The sequence below is a fragment of the Aspergillus heteromorphus genome (genome assembly GCF_003184545.1).
Source record: "Aspergillus heteromorphus CBS 117.55 chromosome Unknown BO70scaffold_27, whole genome shotgun sequence".
NCBI classification, from domain to species: Eukaryota; Fungi; Ascomycota; class Eurotiomycetes; order Eurotiales; family Aspergillaceae; genus Aspergillus; species Aspergillus heteromorphus.
This window is the reverse complement of record NW_020290432.1, coordinates 161,211-187,841: the sequence shown is the minus strand read 5'-3', so window position 1 is coordinate 187,841 and position 26,631 is coordinate 161,211. Positions and strand designations below refer to the sequence as shown.

General features: G+C 51.3%; 10 protein-coding genes across 10 annotated transcripts; 3 read left to right on the top strand and 7 right to left on the bottom strand.

The window, feature by feature from the left end:
* Positions 1-350: 350 nt before the first annotated feature.
* Positions 351-3,232, bottom strand: BO70DRAFT_365064 (putative intracellular protein transport protein (Sat1)). Its single transcript, XM_025543965.1, has 3 exons — positions 2,493-3,232; positions 1,381-2,427; positions 351-1,325 (listed from the first exon to the last, which is right to left on the bottom strand). Exons 1-3 carry the CDS (start codon positions 3,022-3,024, stop codon positions 448-450), a joined length of 2,457 nt encoding a protein of 818 aa, XP_025396258.1. The 5' UTR covers positions 3,025-3,232; the 3' UTR covers positions 351-447.
* A 347-nt stretch (positions 3,233-3,579) lies between these two features.
* Positions 3,580-4,775, bottom strand: rrg9 (mitochondrial ribosome assembly protein RRG9). Its single transcript, XM_025540499.1, has one exon. It carries the CDS (start codon positions 4,579-4,581, stop codon positions 3,700-3,702), a length of 882 nt encoding a protein of 293 aa, XP_025396257.1. The 5' UTR covers positions 4,582-4,775; the 3' UTR covers positions 3,580-3,699.
* Positions 4,776-6,359: 1,584 nt separating this feature from the next.
* Positions 6,360-9,712, top strand: BO70DRAFT_399361 (WD40 repeat domain-containing protein; the record flags this gene model as incomplete). Its single annotated transcript, XM_025546857.1, has 4 exons — positions 6,360-6,905; positions 6,960-7,231; positions 7,291-8,118; positions 8,176-9,712. 4 exons carry the CDS (start codon positions 6,360-6,362, stop codon positions 9,710-9,712), a joined length of 3,183 nt encoding a protein of 1,060 aa, XP_025396256.1.
* Positions 9,713-9,862: 150 nt separating this feature from the next.
* On the top strand, positions 9,863-10,475 carry BO70DRAFT_120585 (uncharacterized protein). Its single transcript, XM_025537949.1, has one exon. It carries the CDS (start codon positions 10,012-10,014, stop codon positions 10,324-10,326), a length of 315 nt encoding a protein of 104 aa, XP_025396255.1. The 5' UTR covers positions 9,863-10,011; the 3' UTR covers positions 10,327-10,475.
* A 78-nt stretch (positions 10,476-10,553) lies between these two features.
* Positions 10,554-12,223, bottom strand: BO70DRAFT_389529 (uncharacterized protein; the record flags this gene model as incomplete). Its single annotated transcript, XM_025546085.1, has 6 exons — positions 10,554-11,095; positions 11,243-11,530; positions 11,616-11,750; positions 11,804-11,931; positions 12,008-12,073; positions 12,136-12,223. 6 exons carry the CDS (start codon positions 12,221-12,223, stop codon positions 10,664-10,666), a joined length of 1,137 nt encoding a protein of 378 aa, XP_025396254.1. The 3' UTR covers positions 10,554-10,663.
* Positions 12,224-13,201: 978 nt separating this feature from the next.
* BO70DRAFT_389528 (uncharacterized protein) lies at positions 13,202-14,620 on the bottom strand (the record flags this gene model as incomplete). Its single annotated transcript, XM_025546084.1, has 8 exons — positions 14,529-14,620; positions 14,211-14,450; positions 14,107-14,160; positions 13,998-14,048; positions 13,803-13,945; positions 13,563-13,749; positions 13,372-13,445; positions 13,202-13,315 (listed from the first exon to the last, which is right to left on the bottom strand). The coding sequence occupies exons 1-8, from the start codon at positions 14,569-14,571 to the stop codon at positions 13,202-13,204; spliced, it is 906 nt and encodes a 301-aa protein (XP_025396253.1). The 5' UTR covers positions 14,572-14,620.
* A 134-nt stretch (positions 14,621-14,754) lies between these two features.
* Positions 14,755-17,253, bottom strand: acuM (gluconeogenesis transcription factor RDS2). Its single transcript, XM_025548272.1, has 7 exons — positions 16,851-17,253; positions 16,720-16,775; positions 16,554-16,571; positions 16,132-16,435; positions 15,325-16,079; positions 15,065-15,261; positions 14,755-15,010 (listed from the first exon to the last, which is right to left on the bottom strand). Exons 1-7 carry the CDS (start codon positions 17,065-17,067, stop codon positions 14,959-14,961), a joined length of 1,599 nt encoding a protein of 532 aa, XP_025396252.1. The 5' UTR covers positions 17,068-17,253; the 3' UTR covers positions 14,755-14,958.
* Positions 17,254-18,116: 863 nt separating this feature from the next.
* Positions 18,117-19,113, bottom strand: BO70DRAFT_298282 (uncharacterized protein; the record flags this gene model as incomplete). Its single annotated transcript, XM_025539600.1, has 5 exons — positions 18,117-18,269; positions 18,330-18,437; positions 18,486-18,650; positions 18,703-18,787; positions 18,854-19,113. The coding sequence occupies 5 exons, from the start codon at positions 19,111-19,113 to the stop codon at positions 18,117-18,119; spliced, it is 771 nt and encodes a 256-aa protein (XP_025396251.1).
* Positions 19,114-20,164: 1,051 nt separating this feature from the next.
* Positions 20,165-22,288, bottom strand: BO70DRAFT_365061 (basic helix-loop-helix domain-containing protein). The gene is made up of 2 exons (XM_025543964.1): positions 21,788-22,288; positions 20,165-21,726 (listed from the first exon to the last, which is right to left on the bottom strand). The coding sequence occupies exons 1-2, from the start codon at positions 21,849-21,851 to the stop codon at positions 20,462-20,464; spliced, it is 1,329 nt and encodes a 442-aa protein (XP_025396250.1). The 5' UTR covers positions 21,852-22,288; the 3' UTR covers positions 20,165-20,461.
* A 958-nt stretch (positions 22,289-23,246) lies between these two features.
* BO70DRAFT_373537 (uncharacterized protein) lies at positions 23,247-25,047 on the top strand (the record flags this gene model as incomplete). Its single annotated transcript, XM_025544919.1, has 4 exons — positions 23,247-23,302; positions 23,396-23,507; positions 23,647-24,822; positions 24,925-25,047. The coding sequence occupies 4 exons, from the start codon at positions 23,247-23,249 to the stop codon at positions 25,045-25,047; spliced, it is 1,467 nt and encodes a 488-aa protein (XP_025396249.1).
* Positions 25,048-26,631: the final 1,584 nt, after the last annotated feature.

Genomic DNA, 26,631 nt, shown 5'->3' with positions numbered 1-26,631 from the left:
GGCAATCGCCCCGTCCGTTGCCCGGGCGACCCTCTTCGGCCGCAAGGAAACTGGTCTTTATTACATCGTCGGCGCTGGACTGAAAATTGCCATTACGTAGGGAGGGGCCCAACCTGGCGAGACTGAAAGAGATAGATAGATAGATACAACAGCAGCAGATTGCAGAAATGGATTGTTGTCATCGAGCAGCCCTATCGCTAGCTCCAAGGCTAAAAGACTACTAACAGTAAGACTCTGCAGACGTCACACAACCAGGCCCCCCGGAACAGAACAGCCGTGTGAGGCTAGTAGGACATTATCTATCAATTAATTACATGGCACGAAAAGAAAAAAAAAAAAAAAAAACCCCCCCCCTCATCGTTACCTCCGCCCGGTACTACTGTGTAGGCGGGGATTCTTCGTGACTTTTTTTTTTTTTGGTTCACCCATCCCATCTTCATTCTTCTCTCATATCGAGTATCCTTCGTTCTCCTCCGGCAGTCGCTCGCGCACTGTCTCCCCGTAAATCGTGATCGGGATAGAGATTTCAAATGACTCACAGCCCAAGTTCTCCAGGGCGGACATGATGCGCCCGCGGTCATCTTCCGACACGGCCTCTAGCAGGCGAGCACCGGAGGGGGCGGGCCCGTCGTGCATGCTACTGGTCACAAATTCGAACCGCAACTCCCACTCGTGGTTCACACCGGTGGTGATGATGGTCGGCGTCGCAGAGACTGGGATGGCCGGGCTGAAGACTACCCGATTCGCATACAGGGTGTTTTCGAAATACGACGCGTGGATCTTCCGCGTCGCACGTCGGATGCTCGCGTTCGACCGCACCGCGAGAAGCGGCGAGACCCTCTCGGAGCTCTCCAACGTCGCCCGAACGGCGTAGCAGGGCAGGGCGGCATCCGCGAAGTTGATGGTTGCGATGATGGTCTCACCGAGTCTGTGCGCCGGGCGGTTGAGCACAACCACGGCTATCCGGCGCCCGTTCCGAGCAATCTCAAATCGGTTGGGACTGCGCGAGGAATTGGGTGCCTGGTTGCTCCGGAGAATTGCCAGGTCAATGGCATCTTTGCAGGATAGCAGGTCGGTGGATGCGTCGCGACTAGGGCGCTTCTCGAACGTGGCCTCGGGAAGTTGCAGCGAATTGTTACGACAACTCTGCTCGAGGATCTCGTCCACGTACGACAGAAACTCCGGGGCGGAGGTCCAGGTCAGCCCGCTGATGCTCTTGGGCTTGGCTGCCACGGGCTGGGCAGACCCGACCTTCTGCACTCGCGCCTCGTCGCGAAGGAGAACATAAGGACACATTAGATCATGCCCAAGGACATCTCCATGGCCTGTAGTCGTGTTAATGCCGATGCGGGCTCGGATTAAAAGATGACGAGAACTCACCATTGACCCCGCTGAACACGCGGAACGGTATACTGATGCGGTTGACCCGCTGCGGTTCGTGGTGCCCGCTGGGGCGTTGTGTTCCTATAACAAGATTGTAAGAGATCTTGATGGCCTTGCCCTTGTGACTCGCCGGAAGACCGCTCGGTAGTGTAAAAGCAAATGAGTATGACTGTTCTTCTCCCGGTGCAAGTCGCAAATCCACAAAGAGAAGCGACTGGGTCGTGGACAGCAACGGTATAGATCGCGAAGAGGACACGCCTCGCATGTCCCTCAGTCCATCCAGTTCATTATTCGAAAGAAGTCCAGTCAAAGACTCCTCAATCGCGTTCCATTTGAAAGCACCCCAGAACCCACCGCCCTTCCGATTCTTGTCGCCGCCCGTGCCCGGCTTCCCACCGGACATGCCCCCCGCACCACCAACGACTCCTTTTCGCTTCACCTCTTCGAAGTATGATTGATGAATCAATGAGCCATCAACGGTGAACGAGGCGCTGATCTGGGCATATCCCATGAGCAGAGTCTGGCTGTGGGGCGATAACCCCGGCGAGTCGACGTTGGACATGTGCCGGGCATGACGAGGGGTCTGGCGCGGAATTGCCATCGAATAGTTCGTGTACTCCGACTGGAGGGTTTCCTCGGAATTGTCGCTGACAGAGTTGTACTCCCCGCTGCTCCGATGGCTTCCGCTGAGACTGGAAGTCGACATGATCCGCGTGAGCTGGGGTAGATGGCCCGGCGCAGTTAATGTCGATGCGTCCTTTCCATTTGGCTTCACCGCACCGGGGTATTCCTCCACAGGCGTCGTTAGAGGGGATGCGGATATGACAGGACGGGTGTTGGTGTCCGTTCCGGGGGAGGGGGGGAACTTGAACTCGATCGGAGACAATTGAGGTCGGCGCGACTCTGTTGGGTAATTAGGGCCCGACCCGCCTGGTATAGAGCGCCCGGCGCTGTTCACTCCATCGATGTCTATTCGGGGGGTTCCGGGGGATTGGCGGACGGGGGACTCTGGCGGTGGGATGCCACGGGTGGAATTGCGTCCAGCTAGAGGTCGATTGTGATTAGCTTTCTGGTCAATCAAACTGGCTATCCGTTGTAAACGGCGGTACCTTTCGCGAATGAATCTTCATAGAACTCGTTCCTTCGGGGTAAAACTTGTAGACTCGCAGCACGCCCATGACCCCACGTCGGCCTGGACCGACTGTATTGTGAAGATGTCCTGGGAGTCGGCTCGCCGGTTCCCTCGCTATCAATGGACAATATCGAGACCGATCGCTTGTGCGTGCCACTGGGGGGTGGGCCATTGCGGGGGGAGGAAGTAGGCGGGAAGCTGTGAGATCCGATCAACGGCGAGCTCACGGACGAGGAGATGCGGTGCGACGGGCTTTTCTTCGGAATATTCGGGTACGATCGGCGGTGCGGACTGAAGAAGAACTTCTGGGGTGATCTCAGGGAGAACAACGACTCTGAATGGGAGCTGGTGGCTCGCGATGGCTGCCTCTGATGCAAGGTCTGGCCCCCAGCCCGGGGCTCGACGTTGGTCTCCGCAACGTTCTTAAAGGTGATGATGCATTCGACATCTTCCCCCGCAAATATGGTCTGTTCCTTCCATTTGACAAAAACCTGGATGTCCGGTGGCATGGCGGCGCGATTGCAGGGTCACCATATGGGCGGGCGACCGCAAGCAAGAATCACGGAGCTTGGGGTAGATGGCGGGTCCCAGCCGCCACCTGAAGGGGTTGGATCGGGGACTGGCCGGTATAATACAGAATGAGAGAATAGATCGATGCCAGCTAGGCCATACCGTCAAATCGCATGAGCCATGATGGGGTGGAGGGATGTAGATGGAGGGGGAGGGGGGATAGAATAGAGTGGGTGAGCGAGGCCCGGCCAGAGGTCGAGAGCCCGCCGTTCGTGTCGGGGACGCGGTGGACGACTAGCGGTACCGCCGACGGAGCGGAAATGCGACCCATGGGGGCAGCAGCCCAGCAACTCCACACGGATGGCGGTCTACATGACATAGATATATACCAGCAAGCCTGGCGTTGGCATCCGACCGAAATTCAGTTTGCGGCCAATCTGCAGAGGAAGTCCATCTGCGAGTCTCCTCCACCCTCCATTGTTGGATCTCTCCATCCCCGCAAAAAGGTCCCTACCAAGGCTCGGCTCCGGATCACGCTATTGGGGAGAAAAAAGAAACGATACACCAAAGGCAACAAATACCCTCCCATGCTTTTCACGCAAGGCCGTTTGAGTTGATTATATGATACATGGTCTACTTCTAATATACACACTGTGCACAGCACTCCCCACATGCTAGTAAGTCTCCTCCTTCTCCTTAGGCGCCTTCTTCTTAGGAGCATATAGCAATCTGTTGGCGTCAAGTAAATCCTGTTGGCGCTTCCTAGGCGGCCGTAGACCCAACTCCGACATATGACCCCAGATCCGATCGTGACGTTTCTCCCACCGTTGCCGACGGTCTTCGGTTTCCTCTGCAGAGGGTCTCCACTTGCTCTTCAGTATCCGACGAATAGCCTCGGGCGACACCTTGAATTCTTCTGCGAGGACGGGTGTAGTGAACTTCTCCGGGGCAGTCTTGTGGAGGTGACGGATCCCCTCCAGGGCGTCTGGGGAGAGTTTCTTGGGGGGGTTCCACCCTTGCTGGAACTTTTCCTCCAATGCGTGCTTCTGGATTTCCCATTTCTCGGGCTTTCTCTCGGCCTTGGAAGGCCGTTCTCGATCCCCGCGTGAATCCTTCTTGGTCCGTTTAGACTCCACCGGTTTTGTTTCAGATGAATCCCCCCTCTTGGTCTTGAATGTCCGGGCATCGCTTCTGGGTCTGCCGCGTTTGGTCTTGGTATCAGCACTCTCTCCTCTCGCGTTCGAGGCTGCCTTGGTAGACTTCTCGCCACGCGGGGGTTTCCTTGTGATGTCCGATTGTGGTTCACTGGAGACGTCGGGGCTCGTGGAGGAAGGGTCCTGCGCCGACGACAGGCATGTTGATTGAGAGATCTGGGCACTCAGGAAAGAGCTAAATTGTCGTTGTTGGATTCCGCGGTTATAGGATGGTAGAGGCGTTATCAAGAGACCCCGATGGGTAGAACCACGGTGGGCGTCAGCGGCGAACTCGGAGCGAAGAGCATTGCGCAGAAGATTGGGAAGAGATAGTTTGAGGGACGAAGTGCAGATATTTGTCATGGTGACCGTCAGACAAGACGCAGGGCATGAAAGACCGGTAGAGAGTCGAGATAGCAACGTTGACCTGGGGAAAATATTAATCTCCCGGGCACTAGAATCGGCCGCGCCTTCTCGAACGGGGCTAGAACATTTGTAGCCTGAGGTGTCAATGTCATGTGATCCCGACGGAGCATCCACTGCCGGAGCATCAGCTGAGCTGGCACCCGCATGACCACTTCAATAGTAATCAGTAAAGATTGTAATAGGACAATGTAGACGGCCGTTCCCACAGACAATCAACCTGGTCAGCTGGGATCATCCCATTCATACGAGGGGAAGGGGCACGAAGACGCCCGTAAGCGACTGGAGGGAATTGAAGATTCACATTTCTAGATACTCAGGATGGGGCGCCTGCACTACCACAGCCGAAATGAAGCATCCCGGCATTCGCTGCCTTACTTCCCTTAGGCATCAGTACTAGTGCCCGAGTATCCCTGCTTTGCAGTAGCACCGTACAGTTAGTTACCGGTAAGCTAGTACATAACCGTAGTGGCAGGTCCCTTTGTCTAAAGTCTGAAGGGACTACTCCTCCATCCCAGCCCCTGGACCTCTCCAATGTTTTAATTTTAAGTATCGCCAGCGATAGGACCCTGTATACTGTATAGATCCTCCCTCACCTCTTTCGGGCCCCTTTCTCTCCGGAGGGGAGGGGATCACCGGTTCCGCAAAGCAGGGAGGATGAATTGGGTGTGCGATGGACCATTCCCAGCAGTCAGAAGGATTGGCATCCCCACTGCGCCGGGGCCAGCAGACGCCCCGAGAGGCACTGAACAGGCCGATCAGCCACTCGTTCATTCCCAAAACCCGCCGGGAGGTTGGCCCGATCAGTGGGCAAATAGGGAGGGAGGCGATGGAGCCGCGGGACGACGGGGTTGAAAATGAAATCAATACACCCTTCTTTTTTTTTTCCCCATCTGCTTGTGCCAGGGATCGATCGTCCTGGATCTTGATCGCCTTCCCACGGGCTGGAGCATCCCGATTTTTAGGCCGGCAGGCAGTCCATCCCATCCATCCAGGGTTCGCCCATCCTTTCCCTTCCTTCCCTCCCGCCCGTCACTCTTCGGCTCTCCGCCCGCCGTGGAATGTTTATGCGGCCTTGAGCTTGGAAGCTCCTCCGATCATCCTCGATTCACACCTTCGCTCACATTCATTCTGTCTTGGCTTCATTCTCATCGTTGGTCCTTTCCCTACATTCTCTCGTTTTGTCTCTCTCTCTCTCTCTCTCTCTCTCTCTCTCTCTCTCTCTCTCTCTCTCTCTCGCTCTGTCTCTGTCTCTCTTTCTCTCTTCATTTCCATTTCCCCTGTTTGTTGAAATCATCAGTCACTCGTTTGGTCCGCTGTTTCTGTTCTGATCGCTCTTTCTCCTTCTCCGTCCAGTCGCTTTCCAGTCTCCTCCGCCTTTTCTCCCCCTCCTCTCCAGCCTCTGCGCCGCCGACCACAAAGAGAAACTGGCACTGCAAGTGCCTTTGCCTTCAACCCCCCGATCTCCGCGACCTTTCTGGCCGAAAACCCCCTGCCACCTATATAAAGAAAACCTCCGCCATCCCGCCCGTCCTCCTTCCCTCCTCACTCGCGGCCTCCTCCCACCACACCAGGGTCCGATGTCGATTGAAGGGTTTGCTCGTTCTTAGCAGACCTCCAGGCGAAATATATCGTCGCAGTTTGCAAATGCGATCGAAACCTTTCCAACTCAAGGACCGTGAACCATTTGACTGGAGCCGACCTCCCTCCTAATTGTGATGGCGAACAACTCGTTCAGCGTGAGGAGCAAGGCAGCTGCCCCGGGCTCGTCGCTCCGCATCACTCCCTCCAACTCGCCCATCCTGAGACCACCGACGCGCTCCTCCGCTCACAGGGCACCACTGCACCAAGCGAACTTGACTCTGCAGACGGTCATCGGCACAACCACAACTACGCCCCATGGGTTCGCCTGTCATGAGCAGAGCAGGTCGTTCGCTCTTTGCGCCGGGTCAACGGCGGTCTTGGCCGAGCTGGACGATGAGAACCGTATGAACCAGCGCTTCTTCAAGGCTCGACCCTCCGCCACCAGCGTCAATCCAGTTACCTCGTTCTACGGCCAATCCACTCCTCCGAGCACGCCCGACAGCAGAGCTAAATTTTCAGGAAGTGCAAGATCATCCGCCCCGCCGAGTGTGTATGGCACCTCTCCGTCCAATGACCCTACAGACAATGGTAGCCCTCGAGGATGGTCGTCTCGGGAGAGAGTGAAGGCGGTCACCTGTACCGCGATCAGCCCTAATGGAAGGTTTCTGGCAGTGGGAGAGGTGAGCCCAGCAAAGTCTCATGCCAATACAAGCAGGCGTACTAACTCATGTTAGACGGGCTACAGCCCCAGGGTCTTAGTTTTCTCGACGGCCAAAGATGCCTCTCCCGAGGTCCCACTCTCAATACTTACTGAACACACGTTTGGGGTACGAGGTTTGGCCTTCAGCTCCGATTCCCAGTATCTAGCCACTCTTGGTGATGTAAATGATGGGTTTCTGTTTGTATGGTCTGTCAATTTGAAAAACGGCTCCGCCAAGCTCCATTCCACGAATAAGTGCACTACTTCTGTTCGTGACATGTGCTGGATGGGACAGACTTTGATCACGTAAGTTCCAGTAGACTATCCCACGATTCACGCAGAGGGGAGACTAAAGCTTTCCTCAGGGTAGGGGTTCGACATGTCAAGGTTTGGAGGCTTCCAGATGCGAGACCGGGGTCTCCCAGATCTCGGTTAACCGTGGAAGCTTCCAGCAGCTCTCCGAATCAGGCTCCCAGAGCATTTTCGGGGAGAAACTGCTTACTGGGCTCACTGGTAGAAAGTACTTTCGCCTGCGTAGCTGGCATCTCCGATCGCGAGGCGGTGCTCGGCACAGAGACCGGGGCTCTGTGCTTCTTGGATGACAGTGAGGGGTCTCAGAAATTGTGTGTCGTTCAGCATATGGAGTTCGGTATAACTTCTTTGGCGGTCGATTCAAGCCGCTCCTGTATCTGGATCGGTGGCCGTGGGAGGCAAATCCAGCGACTGACATTTGAGAAAATACGGGCTTCGACTATCCCTTCTTCTCCCACACTTTCCGGCAGATCCTCAGCTGAACAAAGTTCCAGGGGGCCGGCCGTCATCGGCATGGGATCTCTGGGGTCCCATCTCGTGGCGGTTGACACGACAAACAACATTGATCTATATCCAAATGACAGATTAGGAGACGACGTTGACCAGATGGATGCTGAAACCACTGTTTCCGCGCATAGGGATGCAGTCCTTGGGATCTGTCCATTACAAACACCAAATGAGCTTGAGGCTGATTTCTTTACATGGTCACGCAAAGGCGCCGTGAACTTCTGGAACATCCGAGGGAAGTGCAAGGCTTCCCATGCCATTGCCCTTGAGCACCCTCCGGGTTATGATGAAGAGGCTTCCAATGAACTGAAAGTACTTCGCACCACACAAGATATGGAAATGTTTGTTTCTGGTGACAAGTTCGGTGTTCTCAGGTATTTTGTCACCATTCCATTCAATATTTGCAAGCGCTTACTAACTCGCTACTATAGAATCTTTCTAGGCCAATCGTGGAAATCTGTTCATGAAGTCCGAGCTCACGGGGGAGAAATTATGGATATTGCCATACATATGACACCTGAGACCTGTCTAGTCGCGAGCTCCGGTCGTGACCGCATGATTCAACTATTCGAGAGGACGGACGACAGCCTGCAATTAATCCAAACCATGGATGATCATGTCGGAGCTGTGGGGCAGCTTCTCTTTATTGACAATGGAGAGAGGCTCGTCTCATGTTCTGCTGATCGTACTATCCATGTCAGGGACCGGGTTAGTCGAGAGGTCAATGGGACGACCATCATGGCCTATATGATCTCTAAGGTGATCACAATGAAGGCATCACCGGTGTCCATGACTCCTTCTACGGATGACCCAGATACACTGGTCGTATCCACTGCCGATCGGTGTATTCATCAGTATGACCTGGCGTCTGGCCGTCAACTCGGTTCCTTCCGGGCAATTGATTCGGATGGAACTGACACCGTCGTCATGAGTTCTTTGACAATGATGTCCCAGGGCCCGAGGAAAAATATTCCTAAGCTGATAACTGGGATGTCTGGCACAGACAAGTCAATCCGTGTTTATGACTTGGACCGCGGGGTGCTTCTCGCCGGGGAATTTGGACATACGGAGGGAATCAGCGACGTGTGTCTCCTTGAAAATCACCCTGATATCCCTGGAAATGAGCGGGTCCTTATCAGCTCTGGTCTTGACGGACTAGTGATGATATGGGGCTTATCTGTCTCTTCCCAGTCGTCCCACGATTTCACGCAGACCATCGGTAAGGCCGATGACGATGTTCCGGTCAAAGAAATGACCGTTGCAAAGCCGCCTCTTCGCAGAATACTGTCGAGGAGTGAACTCGCCGGGTTTCAACGACAGGAGAATGTTACGGTTACTCCAACTCCTGCCCGTGGACACTCACCGACATTCCTGCGAAAGTTTTCCAAGTTCACTCTTTCTCCCGCCCCGAAAAGTGGGAATACTTCACCCACAACCCCTTCGTCCGCTTCGAACCGCCGTCCCTCTCCTACCTCTAGCGCTCGTCGAGAGAAGACGCACACATCACCTTGTCCACCCAGCTCTAAGCCAACCAGCACCAGGAAGGCTGGGAGCAGCCGAAGTGAGTCCCGCCGCTCATCTCTCGACCTTCGAGCCCGGGCTAGAAACACCGCGAAAAGCGACTTAGGGGGGCTGAACACCTCCACTGAGCAAGTGTGTCGTCAATTAAAAGCTTTTAGAAAAAGGCTTAACGGCTCAACTGAACATATTCATGCTCAAAGGGAGCTTGAGCGAGAACTTGGTCTCACCCTGCGGGTTCTCTCCTCCCGCGGCAATAATAGTGAGAGTGCAGAAACCGAAACCGATAGCAGTGGCAAGGAGAACGAAAAGCTACCAGCCAGCCCTTCTCACAATGCCGTACACACAACAACTCAGACCTCTTCCCAGGACATCGAATTGAAAGAGCCGCCTAAAATTACAACAAGCATCGCCCCCAATATGGAAGAAGACGGCGCATGCAGAGGGTAAACTGCTAGCCTCTGCCTACAACCATGTGTTCGGTTTCTGTTCTCTTTCGCTTCCCATTATTATTTGTTCGTCTTTTGCGCACTCCCTGATCCAGGCGGGAGATTATATTCCTTTCTCTCTTTTTTCTAGCCTTCCTTTTTAAAGGAAATTTAAGTTGCTACACTGATTTCAAGGCAGTTTTCGCATTTTGTTGAGCGGAGTTCTGTTCGAGGCATTCGCATCCTTTTCCCTTGAGCATTGCAGGTGTTGGGTTAGTCGTCAACTTTCATCTCATTGTTTGCATTTGATTCTCTTGCATTATGTTAAAGGACACAGGAGCCCTGAGTGCATACTTCCTCGGTTCCTTTCCCAGAGGATACTTGATATATTCTGTTTTCTGTTACTTTCACATTGGGCCTCCTGAAAGGGTTACTCATTATCATCAGCCCTGCATCTTTACTTTTATCCTGTTATATTTTTCTCATGCTCATTTTCATTCTTCCACATTTGCCCTACAGCCTGGATTTTTGTTCTACCTTTCTTTCTTTCTTTTTCCTTTCCTTTTCTTTTCTTCCAACCGTCACTTCTTCTTGGACCTTCTAACTACTCACTTTCGAAATGATACCCAAACTTGATCATGGCCTGTGTGGAAGTCCTCTTTACTAGGGCTCACAGGTTACCATGCTATATATTATTTTTGAGTTTTGTGCTCTTTCCTATCTGATTCGTTCTGTAGAGCCTTGCTTCACTTTCTTATGAAATTCAAATAAACATAATGATTTAACCATTGTTGCATGCTGAAAATATAGTAGTACATGTACTGCACAGCACTGTACAATTTGGTCCTCGGACGTAGACCTATCCCCTCCCCCGCTAAATGCATCCATAACCCACCTTCCCGAACATATCACACAACCCCAGATACCCACTCACCCACCCATCCAGGCCCAACTCACCTCAACTCAACTTAACTCAAGAAGCCACCAACATCTCCAGCCTCTCTCTCAACAACTCCCCCAACTCTCCCCCATCCCCGCCAACTCCATCCACCCCATCCGCCAACACAATCGCCTTCCCCGCCCACCGTCTACAATCCTCATCCCTAGCCACGAGATAAAAGTCCACCGCCCGGTTAAACGCCACCGTCGCCAACCACCGCACCTCGTCACTGGGATAAAGCGATGACGAGGATGATGACGGATCAGGTCCCTGATATCCACCACCACGACCACCGGGATCACGAACGAGGACGATTGCTTGATCGAGAACGGACTCGGCGAGGGGGTCGTCTGCCGCGGAGAGGGAGAGTTGGAATAGGCAGCGGATGTACCGCGGGAGGGTCTGGCTGATGGTTTGGTGGTTGAGGTGGGGGGAGGGGGATGCGTGGAGGGTGCGGAGGAGAGTCTGTTTTGTTTTGGTGATGAGAGAATATGTGGTTAGAAGGGGGGTCGGGGTGTTTGGGTTTGGGCGTGTGGGGGTGGGTTGGTTGTATCAGGCAGGGTATTTGAGTGTCAAAGACATGGGGTGAATGGGGGCTGGGGGAGGGCGTACCTTAACAGCGCGCACGATATCAGAACTCGGAGATTCAGCACGGAGGATACAATCTAGGAAGACTGAGCTGAGTTTGTCGTCTATGATTGGGCTTGTGGATTCGATGATCTGCGAGGCCTTGGGCCAGTCGTTCAGGTGGATGGACGCTTCGAGATGGAGGGAGAGGATAATGCGGTGTTTGGAGAGGTATGGTTCTTGGAGGAGGGTGGGCTCTGTTGTCGCGAGGGGTGATTGGTTCTGGTTTTGAAAATTCGTGATGGTCTTGTAGGATTCAGTGTAGAGCTTTTCCTAGAGGGGTATTAGTTAAGGAGGTGACATTTGAGTGGTGTGGTTTGTTGTATTTGGGGGACTGGGGTTGGAGGGGGGTGCTGACCTTCTCTGTAGGGTTGGTTTCTCTGCGGGCGTCTGCTGTAGTTCTGGTTATTTTGAGGAAGTTGCAGAGGAGGTGGTGCTGGGACACATTGGATGGATCGTTAGGGTCGGGTTGGTTGTGTATTCTGCCAGAGAACTTTAGACGGTAAGTGAGTGTGCCTAAGTAGGCTATTGGGGATGCCTGGGTACACTTATGGATAGATCGAGCAGGCGTATAAGAGGCTCTAGCTGGGCTGAGTTATGTAATTTTACGGCAGCATTGTAGCTCATTCTGGCAATCCATTCAAGCTCCGAAGCGGAGAAGATATCGTTCGGCTCTTGGTCGTTGACATTGCGCAATGCTACTTTCCTTGCTCAGTATATGGTGCTTTTAAACGACCAGTAAAGACTCACCTATTTCGAGGACTGATATGATCTCGTTCAGTATTCCTTCATTCTTCCAAGCACATTTCTCGAGTTCTGAGATAAAAAAGTAGATGATAGTTATGCGGTCACTGTTAGCTGTTGGAAATTTATCACACCGGGGAAATCATACTGAAAGAGCTTCACAACACATCCCTCCAGCCGGTCAGTTTTAGAGGATTTCAGGATCCACTGTAGGCCTTTCATTGCGTATTGTGCTCTTTCAAGGCGAAAAGCTTCTGCTACACAAGCTAGCATATATGGCATCGCTTCTGGGCCTTGATTGTGAAGAGATTCGAGATATATATATCCTGTGAACTGTCAGATGTAGCTTAATGCATGTTCCTTGACTTCCTACCTGTTGCAGGATCGCTATCCTGAAGGGCTCGCTTGTACATTAAATATAATGTCAATGGAGAAGTCTGACGATCTTCAGGTAGTTGATGAAATATATCGTTCACTCTGGGTGAGTTCGAATCATTTCCAAGACAGATAAGGAGATTTCTTTGGTGCATGTGAGGTTATATACAAGGATTTTTCCAGGAACGGTGCTTGTACATACCTAAATAGCTTGCCCTTGTTCTCAGGAGAAATTTGTAGGATTGGGCTTTCGAGTAGAAGTTGAGACCACTGCCTTGCTAACGACAAATTTCCGTCCGATCTGACTTCGTTGATGAGCTTCCAGATGATCTGCGTGTGTATTAGTCCAGTTGAGACAATGTCCATCAGGCGACCTAACTCACAATCAACGAAGCATCTGTTGCCTCCACACTTAGTGCTTTCTGATCCATCTTTATCAATTCGACAGTTATTTCTTCGAAGATATCAAAAGCTCGCTGCGGGGAAAACCCCGAGCGTGTCAATCCACAAACGAGACTAACAAATACTTGCTCCAATAACTGACTATATTCTTTATGACAGGATGCAGCAATATTTCCGGTTAAAAGATGCTTGAGCGCTTGAGCGTAATGTTCGGGGCTATTTAGGTTAGATCGGCGCAATTGAATGCAGGGATCACCTAACCTTGAATACTGGAGTTGCTGTATGTAGTGGAGAATTCTATCCAACTCATCAGAGCCAGCAATAGTCAGACAATACCCTTCAACCTACCCTTTTACGTTTATATCCCGAAGCTCAAACGACTCGATAGCATCGTTCAACACTATAAACAAGATATCAGCTGCATCATAACCACGATAGACTGTAGTTCCAGCGACCTTGAATATAGGCGCCCCAGTTCAGCTCTCTGCTGAGAACCTCCAGCTGAATCAGCCGAACAGGAAACAGACAACCATATTGCTATTTGCTTTTAGTAGCTTCACAAATTGTACATTAGCCTTGAAGTCATAGCATACCACTTTCAAACTCTCCAACGTCCGAGCCAGGGAAACCTTTGATTCCGCTGTATCAAGATGGAGATTGGCTCGAACTATACCAGGTCAGCTACTTATAACTCAGCCAAGACGTGGAAATACCAAACCAGAAGCATGGAGTATCAAAAGCTCCTTATCTTTAAGCGCTATCGTCGGCTGTTGAACAGCACCACCGATCCATTCGCATGATTCCAGTGCTCTTCCCAGCCACTTCGCCGCAACATCATACTGCTTGCGCGAAAGTGCAAGACTGCCGACTTTATAACATATATCCATCACAAATCCTTGGCCCTCGTGACCTGATTTCGGTATTTTGGAAAACAGATGGTCTGCGATATCAGGTCGTCCCTGGAACCAAGACTGGATCCGAGCGGTCAGCTTGTTCGTGACTTTCTGTGAAATATAAACCCTACTAGATAGACTCGGAGCATGTAATACTCTGTATTAAACTGCTGCAGCTTGGATTTTTCTATGTCGGATTGTGCCTTTTCGAGTTTGTCCAGCCGCACAGCCACAGTTTCGATGATCTTCTGGCTTAGGTCGAGACAGCTTTGTTCTATAACTGGTGTCAATGGGAGTTCTTAGCTAGTTCTCGAGGGGATTTATGCCTATGCAAGTCATAGCCAGTCGAAAAGCCGTCTCCAAAGCTCTGTTGCATCCTTGAACGGCATTAGCCTTTTTTGAAGTATCCATATTATGTCGAGGTATATGATATACCCGGATCCCGGATTGGCGCGGCGGCCTCTATCATCACAAACGCAAGTGCCTTTACTGTGTCTGCTCAGCAGAGGATCAAGCATCCCGGAAGGATTAACCGATACCTTTGCACCGGACCATTGGACCATCGCCGGTTTCCCCCATGGCCATGAGTCGCACGCAGTTGTTCCATAGTTTTGTCCCTTCGTGGTCGAACCGAGGACGGGTCACAGGAGTCAATGAGCCTGCAGGCAAAGGAAATAAGTTCAGGTACTGGTCGATCTGCTTGCGGATATTGTCATCGGAGATTAGATGTTGCTTTTCTGGATGATTTATGGTTTTGCTCTGTAGTTTTCCTGCAAAGTCTGATGGCCAGTTCGTCAACAATAGTCACTTTTGAGGTGAAGCTTCGAACGTTAACAGAAGGAGATGCAGATGCCTACCTAGTATAGCCTCAACTTGTTCTTTAGGACTTTTAATTGCCATTATCGCTGTTATATAAGAGCAAACTGTCGTGATCGGTTGACATTCGGTAGATTAGCCGCACTTCAGGTGAGGCCACCGGTTCGTCTTCCTGGGAAGCAAGCTGGACATTACTACGTTGGGAAACCGGTTCACCTGACCAATCTAGTCCATTTCTGTCGGGTGTCAAATACACAGTCGCCCCCTCCGAAAATATTTTGATCCTTGAACATGTTATGGTACATTTTTGAGTAGCTCATATACTTAGATGACAGAAAGGGTATGAAGAGTGACTCCTTCAGCGGGTAAAAGAAGGATGAAGCAGAAAAAGAGAAAAAAAAGAAAAAAAGAAAAGCATAGGCCTATGTTGCTAAGAATGACTGATAGATCGTTAATCCGTGGCTTTGGTCATCATTTGGCCTTCCGCTGCGATGGCAGAAAGTTTCCAATGATAAGAGATGGACTAAATCATCTGTCAGTGTCATGTAGGTATTCCAAGGAGTCCATCTTGACTCACATGTTATGGTTATCTCTCCGAATGGTGAATGAGAAGCAACAAGGAATCCCATCCCCAGGTGAGTTGGAGTTGGGGTTCTTGAGAGTGCAGCTTGTGAGCATCGCCTTCTGTGTACTATCGAAAGCAATGGCCCCAAATTTTTCCCAGTAGCTCACAAGTTGATCCTCCACGATAATCTCATGGATGGCAAGCTTTCCCTAAACACGACGACGATGTCAGATAATAACATAAATGGCAAGAGATAGATCCGAGTTGCTTACGTCTCTCAATGTTTCAATCGGGACACCGATCAGTTCTGCCATTTCCTTGTTGCCACGGAATATCTCGCCCGTTCGTCTCCAACAGCAAGCAGGAATGGCCATACTTGCGAACACCCGGTCATACTCCATCAAGCTTCGTTCGAACCACATCTCCACGAGGATGAGTTCGATATCGGTCAAGCTTTGCATTCTCTCCCGGAACTTAGGCCGGAACTTGTCCAGTTGCCGAAGGATCTTCTGTCGCGACGCTTGCTGCAGGTGCCTTTCCATGTATTGGTTCAGTCTGGCGTATCCCTTGACGTAATTGAACGGCCGGAGGAGACCAGCATCATATTTGGCTTTGAGGAGCTTGTTCATCCGCTCTTCTGGAGGGTCAGACCCAGAGGGGTCTGCTGCGGTCATGTAATACGTCTCTCTTGCCTTGTCGTTGCCCACCGTTGGGACAGGACCTTGAATGGGATCGCCCTGGGGCTGTTGACTTGGCTGAGACGGTGAGATTTGCGACTGCTGGATCAGTGAGGCATTCGGGCCTCCCAACGTAGACATGGAGTTCATCAACGCTGGGTCAGAGTATATTCCCTGTAGATCATCGTTCTGAAACGCGGCCCCATCGTCGAGAAGACTGCTGCTGAGGAAATCACCAAGAAGATTGTACTCGTTGGTAACCTCTGGCGCGTTGAACATATAGGAAGGGTGGAACGTGTGCATGTCTTGGAACTGACTCTGCCCGCCAAGCCACTCGTTGTAACCAAGGACTGCATGAACAAGTTAGTGCGTGCTTTGAAAACATATCGATTCAAGATTTACGTTGCTGTGTGTTGGCGACGAGGTTTTGACCAGAAGAAGAGATGTTGCTAGGCTGTTGCACCGAGGTCACAGAGGTGGTCGGCAGACCGGTGGGTTCATCGGGGAGGATTTGCTGACCAGCAGCATCTTGGACATCGACGTTTCTGGGCATTCCTTGGATATTCGGGTACTCATTGTTTGAAGATCCCTCGTCATCTGCCGCCGAATGGTCGTTTTCACTCCGCGAGCGTTTCGAAGGTTCCCTCGGTTCATCATGGCACAGATGGCCAATATTGCGCTTTATACATCGCGTGCAGGGTCGCTCCTACATTTTCCACCAAGAAATGGTCGTCAGCAGCTGATTTCTTTGGAAGGGGGGGGGGAAGCTGCGCAATATGTTTCACAAGAATGCACTGAGGGGGTAGAGTTCAGGAAGGTCGTACCGAGTCACAAGTCATATGCTGTGCCACGTGAGCAAAAGCTCTTCCGTTAGCAATAATTTCCTCTGGCTATTGAACGTCGCAGGAAGTAAGGGAGTTCCGTCGGGATAGGCCAGATGAGGGGCAAGTGGGTTGCCCATTCGGTATGGAGGGGAAGGAGGGACCTTACCGATCGCCGACAGTAAACGCATGCTGCAAACGTGGCACCCCAATTAGCAACGTGGTCTAAAAGCGACGAGCGAAGGAGCGAGGCTACTACCATCATCCTTGCAGGATGCGTGGCAGAGATTGTTCCCTTACCATGATTGACCTTGCGACGTTTCTTGGGGCTGGAGTGAGCCCCCGCGGCAGCACCTTCAGGCTTGAGGGCCGGCGAGCCCTGCGAGTTATCCTTCGCATTTATTTCCCTCGCATTCCAGTCTTCCTCCGTCATGTCCGGCCGTGGTTTCTCGGTTGTCCCATTGCTGGGTTGGTGGTCTGGGCCTGTACCCGGTCGCGCTGCACTTTTCTCCGTCATTGATTGCTGGGCGCAAAGCTGTTGCGCAGAGTCCGGCTCGCTGCTGGCGCTATTACTGCGGACTGGAACACAGATGGCAGGGGAAGTGGCAAGATGCAGACATTCGATGAGGCCTGAGTGGCCTGAGGTAGGGGGAAATTCAACGGCAGCGGAGCTGATCTGTAACGCGAAAATGTGAGATGTGAGGAGGGTACGCGCGATGCGATCGGCTCATGAACGTTTCCCCGCCAGAGCGGGACTTGGTTCACTCATCTCCCGGGCTCCTCCGCATTGGCGGGCGGCAGCCCTGGCCCGGCTAGTAGTAGCCTCGGAAAAGCTGTGGACCATGTGCTATCTAATACTCCGTACAAACGGTGTCAACCGCGATAAATTGGTCTCGATCGGATCCTGTCGTCAGGAGCATTATTTGATGATATCTCTCAGTCTGTCACGGTATCTACAGAGTCGTTACCTCGGTTCTCTCTCCAGCATATAAATAGCGCCCCTTTGTAGGAGGCTCCTACAATGTACGATAAATAGGAAATTTCGTCTCCTATCAAAAGTCCGGTGTTATAGCGAGATATCGAGAGTGATAGAAGCGCTACAGGCGACCATAGGTAATCCTCCGGCAAGCCGAGAAGTAGAGGGCCTTTATGTGCCTAGCAAAGTATTATTGGACATAGGTATTGTGTTGTGTTCCAGCACAACTTCGCCCTCATGTCAAGTGCGTAGAGAACAAGCTCGGCAACTTCCACTCCTCTTCAAACATGCAGCCAGCAGTGTGCGAGAGCTTCCCATCTGAGCATTCCACCGATGTGAGCTAAGACTCCATGCATCACTGGTATCGTGTACATGCACAAGCGATGCATGCCTCTGTCATGTGGTGGTCTTCTGACATGACCAGCTTGAGCTTGCAAGGCGTCCCTGCTAACTCACCGGATCGGCATTTCATTTGTCGCGTGGGTCCAGTCTATCTTGGATCGCGTAGATTTGCATACTCGTCGTAGGACCACAAGAGACGGGCAACGATATGGCGGGTCCTAAGTATTCAACGCAGCTGCATGGCATGTTCAGTCCTCAGGCATAAACGTCAGACTTAGAGCTGCATGAGATCTGGCAATTGCGTCTGTCAAGCCAGTGAGAGGAGTAGTGTTGTTCTGCATTGACCGTAGATGACCATTGAGTTGTTTCAGTAGACTCGAAACATCCGGATCGTTTTCAAGCTGAAGAATACCACGTCATAAATAAGCCTCGCACACAGAGTGATAGAACAGAAAACTCACCTCGTCAAACATTGTTTGAGAATCCTTCCCGTGTGAAAGGCTGAACTCGACCTGCTTCTTGTCCTGATCACTGGGAACTTTGCTGAGATGTCGAAGAACAGGGTGTTCCTGGAAAGCATTAGCATCGGCCCGACACAAAATCAGCATCAAGCCCACCTTCTTCGATTGCCGTTTCCTATCAGTCTCGGCCCGCTTTGCATTCTTCTCCATTTCATGCAGTTGCTTCTTCTCTCTCTCAAGCAAGGCTTCTTCCTTCTCAACCTCGGTCTTCAGAAGATCAATGCTGTCGGTCATTGTGGCCAAGGTCGCCTCTAGGGAGCACTGTATTTTAATCAGTGCCACTTCCAAAGAGACCAAGTCGGACGCTGCGTACATGTTCCTTAAGCGCGGCTTCATACTCAAACACCGAGTCTTTTGTAACCGGTGGGAACGGCATGCGAGGGAGCCGCTTCCCGAGACTTCAATGCAAGAGATCCAAGTTAGTTACAGTGGACTTCCGAGGTCGAATAGAGCAGAAACCGTACTTTTTCACGACCGCCTGGACAGCCGCCTGCGCCTCGATCCGCTTGTTCTCATTCTGTTGCCGGACTATGACAGGACGCTCGAGAGCCCGGAACATATCGCGGACCTTGTCTTGCACAGGCTCCGGAAGCGTAGACCACTTGGACTTGATGGTTCTCTCGGAGACCTGCCGAACCTGAGGCTTCAAGTAGGCGTAACGCTTACTGCGCACGTTGCTAGCTTGCTCGGGCCCATTGCTGGAACGCTTCCGTTTAGGAGGCATGTTCTAAAGTGTAGATGATAGAAATCGGGGAGGTCTTAGATGAAGGATTAACTGGTTATATAGGTTTTCGATCACACTTGGTGTTGTTACGCTCACATGCCTGAGCCACCCGTGGGAAGCGTCACAATAAACGAACGCGCCGTTGCTGAGGAGATCACGTGGGGAGCTCGAAATCGCGCTAGCCCATCCTGGGTCTGTGGAACTGCCCCGCCCCACTTCCCCTCCCCTGCCATCTATTGGAAGACACTATCAATTGTTTTCTTCTTCCCTCAATACTAAATACTCTTCACAACCCTTCCCTATCATTCATAGATCAAACCACGGATACTCGACAACCTGATCCGCTGACAATCTCTCCTCAGGATCCCACTGCAAAAGCTTCTCCAAAAGATCCGCAAAAGCCATTATTCCCTCATCAGGGATGTAATCAACCACACTTTCCCTCCAGAATTCATCTCATACCGCCTTGAAGCGCCTCCACGAGTGACTGATCCACCTTTGCTTCTCTGTCAGGCCCTTCTTTTCTCACCGTATGGCCATCCGAGTCCAGTTCGTCTTCGAAGTACAGTCCTCGAGTCTCCCACGTAGTAAACCACCATGGCTCTGGCAGCGGCCCGAGTAGCAAGACCAGCACATGAAGCTGAGAATTATCCTCATCATCGAACATATCGAATAGTTCTCTTCCGGTTCGGATCTGAAAAAGTGTACAGGCTAGCGCCCAGAGATCACTGCCGATGGTGACCTTCTTTTCTAAAGTCATCTCTGGGGCACAGTAACTTCAGGAAATACCTAGCTCTTCCTGGAGACTAGAGGTTGTCAAAAGGTTGCCCAAGATCAATGATGCTTATTTATGATAGGCTGATTGGGTGTCTTTCGGTGCAGTCTCGACAGCTAGTGGCAGGGCAAGAAAATCAATGGATTTCTGGGTATGAGAATGTTCATAGAGCAACTAGCAATGCCTAATAGTTGCTCACCTTGGGCTTGCATCCTGCTTGATTATCAAGACTATCTACCTGGTGTTCCAATACAATCAGTAATTAAAAGTCCTGAAGAGATAAGTACGACAGCAAGTCTCCGTGTGGTATTTTAAGAAACCTATTACAGCCAGACCAAGTGGGTATTATGAAGAGGTGTCACAAGAAGGGAAAGAAGATTATAATGAGCCACAAATTGGGGCATCAAAAATTTCATATGCAGAATAAACAAGACAGGTGGCCGTCAAGATCGAACCCCCTGCATTTTCGGCTGTGATGCACATCTTGCCAGAAGACCGCTAAACTGTCCCGATATAAGAGTGGGGGGCTAGGAGGGAGGAAAGGGGGTGTCATGATCGCACAAATCGAGATGTTTACCGAGGCATCACTAGGCCATTCATATTCATGGCCTTCACATCCTGCAGCTGCTTTTTGAGGAGATCATTCCCATGTAGTATCTCCTCCAGCCAGTCAGCGGCCTGAGTGAGCATAGCACTTTTGCTAAACCCGCCCCCTTTTAAGCCGGGAACAAGCCTGCACAAGTCCTCAAACCCCTCCTTAATGAGATTTCGTCGCTTTTGCTCGGAAATTATATGATTATTCCTCTTCTGATCTTCCGTCAGATTCTCACGTGCTGCTTTCGGACCCTGGGACAGCCTCGGTTTCCGGACGGCATCATGTGACAGTCGCCTTGACGAGGCCTTGGGTTTCTTCAACCTCTGCCTTGAAGCTTCGTCGGAGGAGTTTTCGTCATCTTCCTCTTTCACAAAGACTCTCTGTTTCTTTTTCGGCTGGGATACCTCTTCCATACTTTCCCTATATCCCCTCCGTAGGCTGTTGAGTTGCCCCGCCGCATCCGCGTCCGCCCAAGCTCCGTCATAGCTACCCGTTATGCGGACAGGGCTGGGTGCACGGGTGTTAGCGGTACTGGATTGGGTCTCGAAACAGACCAGGTGGCCGAGCAGCTCCTTCGTCCGGTCCTCTTCGTTTGGCTGATCGGGAGGCGCGATATATCCCTGATCCATGAAGCTGACATCCGATCCCCAATGAAGTGGGCGAACCTTCGCAGTGGCTTGCTGCTCAGGGGATATCGGCTCATGCACATCGAAGAGCATCTCTGAAGTATGAAACCCCACGGGTGCGCGCGCACGGGGGGATGTGTTGGCCTGTTTTAAAGGCCCGTGATTATGATGCAGCTGAACCTTGCCGCGACTATCCATTCTGAGGTTGTTGTAGTCTATGTCTGGTGCAGAAAATGAGTGATGTCCAAAGTTAGGGTTGAAATCGGGCCCGTTCATCCCATTATGGTACAGCATGGATGCGGCCGCAAATATGTCCGAGTGAGCCATCATATCCATGCCAGTTTTCTCCATGCCACGATGGGAAAGTGCTGGTTGTGAAAGCGAGGTTGTGGAGCCTTCAAAGGTTGGAGGCAGGTCGTCAGGCCAGCCAAAATCGGTCGCCCCGAGGGATTTATTTGATTGACCGGGTAGCCAGAAATCGCTGGACATGTGATTAGAGTTCATCGTGGTAAAGAAGTTATCGAGCATAGTCGATTCATTATCATCCAAGATGGCTGGTCCTGGGGGCGGGGCAGGAGCGGGTTCGTATGGTGTATCCATGGGGGAGAGGAAGGAATCTAGAGCGTCGTTCCCGTTAGACATGCACAGCAGCATCAAGAGATCAACCGATATACCTACAGCCGAAGGGGCCAGGTAGGGGCGTATTCTGGCCATTCTGCGCCTCTGTCCTATTCTGATCCATGATGGCGACTATATATGAAAGAAAGCGATGTGTTTATGTCGGCAACCAGCCTCACCAGCGTTTGCTACTCTTGGTGGAGAGCAGCGCCGGGAGACAGTATAAACATGCCTTGAGCGGCGATGTGAATGAGATGACTTGATCCGTCTAAGTACGGCGACTGGCACGAGCCCGCGCGAGAAATGAGAGACTGTATGGATTTGGGAGGTGCCGTTACTATTTGGAGGTGGAGGCGAAGGATATCCTCGGAGGTCTAGGATACGAAACTCCGTCAAGACCAGATTGACTTGACCGAGACAGCATCCCCCGCATTGACGCTGACGGGACGACGGGAAGGTTGACGGCGGGAATCCGGGGAATGTCGACAGCGGAGTGAGACTCAGAGGGTTGCCGAGACAGCAGCAGTGGTAGTGGAGTTGGTAGTGGGAATGGTGGTGGTGGTGGGAGTGGTTGGTGGTCTGTCGCATGGAATCCGTCGGCCTTTTCAACCTCAATCACATGCCAAAATTCTCGCGCTGCGGAGAGGTCGCGTGACGTAACTGGAATACCAGATTCAATACCTAAATTACGGCCTTCCGCCCGGGAAGGGCCCGCCCGCCCGTGTAATGTTTCGTTCTGAGACTCTCGGACCAATTTCCCAGTCCGGGGAGGTCTTGTCTTGTCTTGTCAGTTGTCCATGATCCATCCAATGCGTTCGCATGCATTTCCATCGCAAGCTTTCCTGCTTTTTGCTCCCTCCCCCGCCTGATGGGGGTCGATGTCCTGGGTCATCTGTCGATGCTCCATCCGTAGACCATCTATTCCCAATTTCTTTTCTCCATCAGCAACAAATTGCGCCCACTGGTGTTACAACCAACAACCTCCCCCCCCCCCCCCCGCTGGACTGTGCTCGAGCCCATTTCTCCGGGCGATGGTTGGTAGACCCCAACTTTGGACCGTGGCATAACTGGGGATCGTCGCCAACTGCTAAGACATTAAAATATTATTGTTACCCCTGAACCAGCCTTAACGGCTGTTTCCCTCGTGTCTTCGACCACCGAGGCCAAATCCAAATTGTACGTCGCACGGATCCACGGCTGATCGATCCTACATACAAAAGGCCGCTCCGGAGCACGTCCCACTCTGGGTAACGGCCACAAACCTAGGACGGGCTTTGTGTTAGTTTCCTATTCTGTAGCTCTTGGGCCGATGGGACACCTGGATTCCCCGGTGAGTGTCGTCCAATTCTACTCTCCGGTTGCTCCAGAGACCAATCATCCTATCCTTTCCCGTGGATGGTCGTTGTCTGTTGATTGGTCGTCCGACGTTCGAGATGGTTTCTGACAGCAGCAGACAGGTTGAGCTGGGAAACATTCAACTTCTAGAGCAGGGTCATGGGTTAAGTGGTCGTGGGACACTATGGACTCTGTCACCATTGCCCGCGGGCATCGCAGCCGTATTCGGGTTCTGCAGCCGTAAGTATATGTTCAGCTTTGGAATGGCATGGAACACCCTATCTCACTCTCACGGGGTCATTTCCATCCGGAGCGCCATGCTAACCTGTACAGCATCATACGCGCTTATGCACTTGGCTATTTGTCTTCGACTACACCCAGGGTCATCGCCTGTCTACGGCGAATCCAGGGTCATGACCTGAGCCTAAAAGAGAAGCTCACGGAGGTACAGTATCCTGTTTTATTCTGTCTGGTTACCCATGCATACCCCATTCCTCATCCACTATGCGTTTACGGATCTCTGGATACATCCCTTTCTGAACACTCATTCCCCAGAAAAAGGCGGGCTCACTAAGGCTCTACAGTTGTTCAATGCATTGAAAAGTACAATACGGCTGGAAAGCTTTTCAACTTTCTGTGCCCTCTTTGTTGGGGGATCAACTCTCATTCCATTCCTTCTCTTACGATGTTTTGCGCACATGAATCGTAGGCTGAATCTCACGGGCAGTCCCCTGAGGTTCGTGTGGCTGACCCGGTTTGTGTCTGCGTTTATGTCTGCGTGGTTCAGTTTTAGCATCATAAATCGACGGCCCATAATACTGCAGGGAATTCAATGCGAGCCTCAGGGTGGAACGGATCTAAAGGGAGTTGCCGTGAGCCAAAATAAAGGCAGACTTGAGCCGCATAGTCGTCCCCAGTTTGCTGGTAGAACTATGGATCTTACCCTCTTCACCCTCACAAGAGCGGTGGACTTGATGGTCTGCATAGGGTGGTCGCAGTGGCAGCGATGGAGGAAGGCCAGAAACCGATGGACTTTAGCAGAGCGTGTCGTGCCTAAACTCGCAGACTCGGGTCTGTTTGCCGCCAGCGCAGCCATCGTGATGTGGGCATGGTTCTATGCACCCGAGAGGTTGCCCAAATCCTACGGGAAATGGATCGGGGAAGCAGCCAGCGTGGATCCCCGCTTGGTCGAAGCACTTCGTCGTTGTCGGAGAGGGGTCTTCGTGTACGGGAAAGACACCGGACAAGCATCACTGCTGCAACCGATGTGCGAAGACTACAGCTGGCCTCTGGAGTGGGGAGACCCCTCGAAGACCGTCCCAATCCCATGCGAAATGGTCCACATGGGCTGCGGTCCTAGCTGCGAGAAACATGCCGTATCTCGATTTGCTCGAACGTTTAAGTTTGCCTGTGCGACCTACATTCCTCTTCAGGTTGTTCTTCGCCTGCGGTCATTGAAATCAATGGCATCCCTCCAACAGGCCATTACCACCGCCCTGCGTTCCTCCACTTTCCTCGCTTCGTTTGTGAGCATCTTTTACTACTCCATCTGCCTTGCCCGGACAAGGCTCGGGCCCAAACTCTTCCATCGCGACACCGTAACGCCCATAATGTGGGACTCTGGGCTCTGCGTGGGCGCCGGATGCCTGATGAGCGGGTGGAGTATAGTTGTCGAGAGCGCGCGAAAGCGGCAGGAAGTCGCATTGTTTGTGGCACCTAGAGCGGCCGCAACGGTCTTGCCGAGATTCTATGATAAACAGGTATGTGCATCTGATTCGATAATGCTGTATGACATGGGGATGGTTACACCGGCTCCGGGTCTCTTGTGCTTCAGTTTCTAACCGATGTGGCTTATCATCTAGTATCAATACCGAGAACGCATTGCGTTTGCTACCAGCGCCGCCATTCTCCTCACCTGTCTCCAGGAATGGCCCGATATGGTTCGAGGCGTGTTTGGCAGAATCGGTAGGGGTGTTATGGTCTGACCGTGTACGAGCAAAAAACGCCGTGGATGTTCCTTTGCTGGGTGGGGAATTTTAATGATTTACTCATTTTTAACCTCTCTTTGGCCTTCCTGCATATAGTTAACGATTTCAACATATCTGAATATAGCACATTTAACCTGTATCTAGTGACTTCAATCTGCAAAACCAATCCGCCTGCTCATGCACAATTAAGTCACTTATACATCCATGAAGCTGCTTCGATCTTCCTGCCCATGTAAGGAGGAACCGTCGCGTAGACAGTAAATACATCGTGAACCAATTATAACGGCCGGAAAAGCACCACTGTAAACGGGCCGTACCAGGATCGGCTACAAGCATACGACTGAATTCAGAAAATAGTTAATGATTAGTTCGTACAACAAATTGCGTAGTTCCATGTATTGTAGCAGGATAAGACAGTGTTCTCGGCCTTGACCAAGTCTTATGTGGATCTCTCCTTTTCATTTCTCACTCTACCTAGTTGCAAAAGTCGACACGATTGTCAACTGCCAAATAAACAATCCCGTACATGAAACACGTCTTAGGCTTCAAGAGTGGAGACCTATTTAGCCCAGCTGTGGCATGAAGAATCTAGACAAGTTCTATTCCATGTCTGAAACAACAGCCTTCAATTAGCATCGTAGATCTGCGAACCTACGATCGTGGGTAGTAAAATTAAAATTACCCATATTTCTCCCATTTTTGTGAAGAATCCAGGATCGTGCCCTAATTTTGAGTCGGGCCGAGACTACAACCTAGAATATTGACAGTCGGATCAGATCTAGCACTAGAATGTAGAGGATAGAAATAATCTTGGAGGATCTGGACCCTTGCAGATCCTATTAACATAGATTACTCTATTTTAAGAGCGGAGAAGACATGCGGAAATATTTTCTCCTGCCTATTTTATGGATGATATTCAGGGCACTTCCTACTTGGTATAGAGGCAATCGGCAACCCCACATCTTTATGGTTTGAAGGGGATAATACAACCGACTCGTTGTTCTTAGAATGTTTGAGGAAGCTTTATCTGATAATATTAATATTACTTGAGGGGAAAGAACTTGTTAATGAAAATGATTTTCATAATAAGTAGGGAAGAAGACAGAGCGCAAATTTATATGTGTAAGCACCCACTATTAGTAAAAAAGGGAGAGCCTCTTGGATGCAGAGTTCTAAAATCATTGTATATACTTTGGTGCCAGTTCTATTGTGACCATTCCTATATATCTGAAGCTTCCAGGCCTCCAGAAATGCGATGTTCTTCGGCATGTATGATCCTAGAAGCTAGTCCAGCCATTGTACACCTGAGATGTATTACAGTGATCTGTATCTATTGATCACCGGTCTGGGGGCAATTTCTGTAGTTGCTATCAACACAGCAAGAGGCTCGACGATTAGTTCGTCGTCAAGCAGCATGATTTTCTCGAGTATGTCGTTGTTCCTTCCTGCTATATATTCCTCGGATGATGGCATCATTAGCCAATACGTGGTCATATTCATCTCGGTAGAACTAAAAGAATCATACCAAGAGCCTGTCGAGTGTAGCATTCCACTGTAGATACTGTACACTGGTTATGATAC